Below are 4,731 nucleotides of genomic sequence, written 5' to 3'. Positions count from 1 at the left end.
AAGGGGCTGCTTGATATAGCAAATTTGAGAAAAGTGTATTGCTGTAATGTGAGTTTGTTATGGTTCAACAGTGGCCCACGGCAATCTTGGTCCTTGAACTTTGGAGCGTAAGGTGAACTATGGCTCGATCTGTAGATGGTAAACACATCCCACATGTCTTGTGTGTCGGTGGGCTAAAAATACACGAGAACAGCATGAGACTCCTTTACTGATATTACGTGCATGTATGTTCTGCCATTGTGTCCTCAGACTTCAACTGTCTGCAAAAGCCTAGATCTGAATTTAGTGTCCTGTGTTTTGTTTTTTTTACACTAAATACAGTCATATACAGTCAAAGAGTAATTGAATTTGATTCAGATCGGTACTCCGGAAAGGCCATTCACCAACATAATCAAAGCTTGATTTAATTGTAAAAAATTTAATTTAGTATAATGTCTATAAGCTTCATTTAGATGCATCTAAAAAGCATGCAAATTCAGCCACCTTGTGTTTTTCATACAACCTACAATAGCTTTGAAAAAGGCAATTTTTTCATGCATTGTACCATGAAGTATTTTGTTGATTCACCATTGTTGAGATTCATATGCTGATTCTTGACGTCTGTGGTCTTTGTGTTGCTTCAGATGAAACTTTTTGTGTGATTTGTAAATTATTGAAATCATCTGATTTATACAATACTATTAGATCGGACATTATAAGTGATGCTAAAGCAATACAATATACATTTAATCAGAAATTGGACTTCTAAGAAACTTTTATTTATTTTTACTTGGCTTCGCTGGTCAAGCTAAATGTGTTTTTAATGAACACACAGTCAAAACAGTGTAACGTCACCACCAAAACATGAAAGGTCACGAACCCAACAAAAGGACACACTGATCTATATATATATATATATATATATATATATATATATATATATATATACCCTATATTTTTTCCTGTGATCAGATAATATTTTAAGCTGTCATGTTACAGCTTGCCCCTCAGATGTTACAATGTACCCCACCTACGGGGCATGTTGTCACACTTCACTTTAATTTTTTTAGGTTAAATAAAGAAAAACCTAAATAATGTAATTATTAAACAAAGCGACATATTTGTTTTAGACACTTGTAAAATTACTGTGGATGATGAAATTATATTCTGAACCCCATGTGGATTAACACAAATTGAGAAAGTCAAAAAGTGTTACCCCCGCTATCCCATATAGCCCCAATTTACCAGAGGAACCTCGTAAAAAAAACCTTTTCAAAAGGCACAAATTTGTACCTAAAGAATGCAAAAATGTACAAAAGCTTTTATACATTTTGTTCTGAGTGTATTTCAGAACACAATATTTACTTTTATTTTATTTTATTTTATTTTTTACAGATGGAACCCCGTCCCCTTACCAAAAATAGCTATGGTTTAACCATAGTAAAATTGTAGTAATCATTTATTTATTTATTTTTTGTCGTATTAACTACCATTTTTATAACCACAATAGAAGTTTTACTACAAATATGGTTAAAGCAAAACCCTGGTTAATTTTCGTAAGGGTCAAAACGCCCTCGGGCTAGTTTTGGGCGTTTGAGTAACAATTGGAAGGGCTTTGTTGTGCAAACCTGGCAACCCTGCTCTGTCTACACACTCCGAGATACTAGGTGGCAGTATGCATGCTTCACGGGTGTTTATAAGCCACCATTACTCTAAAACAAGGATATTCCATAGACAGTAAAAGATTCCCAGTCTTCCGATCCATAAAACTCGCGGAGAGTCGCGTCGCTGCGCTCGTTCACGCGCCCGCGCGTTCCCAGCGATTATGTAAATGAGGCCCGCGACTGTAGCACAGTGATCGGCGAGACTAGAGTATATTCCGCTCGCGATGACTGGAAGATCGTGGACCCCCGAGGCGGAGGAGACTCTGATCGAGCTCTGGCAGCAGTCTGCATGTCTGTACGACATCTCCTCCGCAGACTACCACAACCGAGAGGAGAAGGACAAGCGCTGGAGGGAGGTCTCCGAGGCGCTGCAGATGCCCGGTGAGGGTTACCTACCTGCAGTCAGCTCGTGCAAACCTTCAATGAGTGCATAGACAGAACAAGAGCTTAAGTGCAATCGAAATATCTTTTAAGGAATTAAATTTAAATGTGACCCTGGTGCACAAAACTAGTCTAAAGTTGCAGAGATATATATTTGTTGCAACAACTAACAATTAATTGCATGGCTTTTTCTAATGTAAGCACGCTCGATTGCCTTTAAACAGCATGCACAGGTTAGGATCTGCATTATGAATTTTGAAATGCATCTTTGAAATGTGTTATTTTCCTCAGTGGAGGCGGTGGCGACCCGGGTGGCGTCTCTGAGGACTCAATATGCCAGACTGAAGAAACCTAAAGCAAACACGGGCGAGAGGAAGCCCCTCACGATGAGGCAGCGCTGGCTCCTGAGGGCCCTTGATTTCCTGAAGCCGCACATCGTTCATCGGCGGCACGAGACCACTGTACGTCTGCAAACACAGCAGAACATGCACAGAGTCCTATGATATTTTACAATTAACATTTACATTTTCTGCATTCTTTTTAGTTACATTTTAGTGACCAAAAAGCATTTTTAGTTAATCAGGAAACGTGTTAAATTTAACACTTTTAAATAAGGTTCCGATTTTTAACTACCATAATTAATGCATTAACTAACATTAATTAACAATGAGCAATACATTGTTTGGGTATTTATTAATATTTGTTCATGTTAGTTAATGAATACAGCTGTCTATTGTTAGTCCGTGATTGCTCAAGTCCCTTAAATAACATTAATAAAAATAACTTTTGATTTTAATAATGTATTAATAGTGCTGGAATCTAATGTAGATTCATTAATAAATTATGAATTGTTCCCAAACAATTTATTATTTTTAACAAATACTTTTTTTATAATTTCTTTTTAACCAAATTTCAGTTTTAATTCTACTGAATTCAGTTTAGTAATTAGTAATTAAAATGCATATGTAATAAATTGAGTTCTTTTACACTTTTGTTTTAATAATTAAATGTTTTGTTTTTTAATTTGGCCTTTTAAGAAATTCTAAATAATTTTTCTGTTTTTATTATTTAATGCACATTTATTATCAAAACCAATAGCAAACAAATGAATGCATATTATTATAAAATATAAATAATTTTTCTCAATTCAGTTAAATTTTACAGTTTTAGAGTTTAGAGTTTTTTTTTTTTTTTTTTTTTTTTTTACAAAAAATGACATTTCATAGAGTGAAAGTGAAAGTTTTATACAGTGAACTCCTTTGGTATGTCTAGAATTACTGCATGAGTTATAACAACCTGGTTTTCTTGTAGCTGGGTTTGCCGTCCTCTGATAAAGCGGAGGACGCTCTGGATGAGTCGGATGAAATGTCTCAGGAGACGGATAAAGAAATGGACAGCTTCGACTCCATCAGTGTGTGTCTCTCCCCGATGCCTGACACTCCAGACACCGGCATCCCTGAGGAAACAGCCTCGTGCTCTCCGTCTCCCCGGAGCACATCCGGCAAACGCACACGCTCCTCCGAACCCGACATCGAGCTGCAGAAGCTGGAGGTGCTGAAGCAGATGTCCGCTAAGGTCCTGGAGAACCCGTCTCTGGACGCCGCGGCGGTCTTCTCCAGCCAGGTGGCCCTCGAGTACCGTCTGCTCAGAGACCCCAGCGTCCAGATGCGCGTCCGCAGACAGATCATGGCTCTTCTCTACGAAGCACAGGATTCAGAGAGACTTCCCCGAGCGTCCAAGAGACACGAACAGAGAGCGCTCAAAACTGAGGATCAACACTAATATATACGGTGAAATGTGGTTCTTGTTTGTTTTAGATGTTTTACTGAACTATTTTTCTTGGTGGAGGCTTTGATATAATCTACATGTTAGATAATAAAACAATTTGAACATCATGTCAGTGTATTATTTCTGTGGATGTTAGATGATGGATAATTAAAACAAGCCCTGACTGTTTTATTAGTTTGACATGATGAAGTGCCATCGAATCCCCTTTTGAGTTAAAATACTGCATCAGTCCAGCAGGTGGCAGCATCGTGTAAGTGTACAGTGCAATCTTCAATAAAGACGCTGAAATGCACTAAAATAAAAAAATAAAAAATCGTAATCTAACACATATTTTGAAAGCAAAATAAAACCCTAGAAGTATTTATTTTTTAATTATTTTTTAAAGATATTTTATAGCTTTATTCTCTCACACACACATATATATGTATGTATATCAGTAGTGTAGCCAGAAAAGAGACTCTGGGTGTGCATATGAAAATCTGGGTGTGCCACATTTATTGTCAGATTACTGTGCAAAATTATGGGATAGTATTTTTGTCACACTGCTTCCGTCCAACCATACTCCTAGTGTTAATTTGCAGGTCGTGTCAAAATGTAGTTAATTGTTAAATGTAATAATTTTCTTCTAAATACGATCATTTTGAACTTTTAGCTATTTCATTTTGTTTATTTTTCATTACAATTTATTCACTTTATAATAAATTATAATATCTAATTATAGGATTAAAATGAATTGTAGTTGCTCAATATAGATCTTATATTTGCGCGCGTGCCGAGGCGCAGGTTTGCGCGCTTCGGATGAGCGCATGCACAAATCTTCTCACTGCGCGCGTGAACTCGCTGCCTCTGGCTCTTAAATGTTTAAACTGACAAAACTTAAATGAGTTTAGTTTAAACACAGATATCAGCACCCAGGTGA

General features: G+C 37.0%; 1 protein-coding gene across 1 annotated transcript; it reads left to right on the top strand.

The window, feature by feature from the left end:
* The first annotated feature begins 1,537 nt into the window (after positions 1-1,537).
* Positions 1,538-3,919, top strand: LOC128011726 (uncharacterized). The gene is made up of 3 exons (XM_052594422.1): positions 1,538-2,024; positions 2,316-2,485; positions 3,336-3,919. The coding sequence occupies exons 1-3, from the start codon at positions 1,868-1,870 to the stop codon at positions 3,804-3,806; spliced, it is 798 nt and encodes a 265-aa protein (XP_052450382.1). The 5' UTR covers positions 1,538-1,867; the 3' UTR covers positions 3,807-3,919.
* Positions 3,920-4,731: the final 812 nt, after the last annotated feature.

Source organism: Carassius gibelio, chromosome B23, assembly GCF_023724105.1.
Source record: "Carassius gibelio isolate Cgi1373 ecotype wild population from Czech Republic chromosome B23, carGib1.2-hapl.c, whole genome shotgun sequence".
NCBI classification, from domain to species: domain Eukaryota; kingdom Metazoa; phylum Chordata; class Actinopteri; order Cypriniformes; family Cyprinidae; genus Carassius; species Carassius gibelio.
Note: the sequence above shows the minus strand (reverse complement) of the source record. Positions and strands in the feature narration are given on the sequence as shown.

Coding starts and splice junctions, on each gene's coding strand:
- LOC128011726 (XM_052594422.1), top strand. CDS start 1,868: ATGACTGGAAGATCGTGGACCCCCGAGGCGGAGGAGACTCTGATCGAG. Junction 2,025..2,315: donor CGAGGCGCTGCAGATGCCCG/GTGAGGGTTACC, acceptor TATTTTCCTCAG/TGGAGGCGGTGGCGACCCGG. Junction 2,486..3,335: donor ATCGGCGGCACGAGACCACT/GTACGTCTGCAA, acceptor GTTTTCTTGTAG/CTGGGTTTGCCGTCCTCTGA.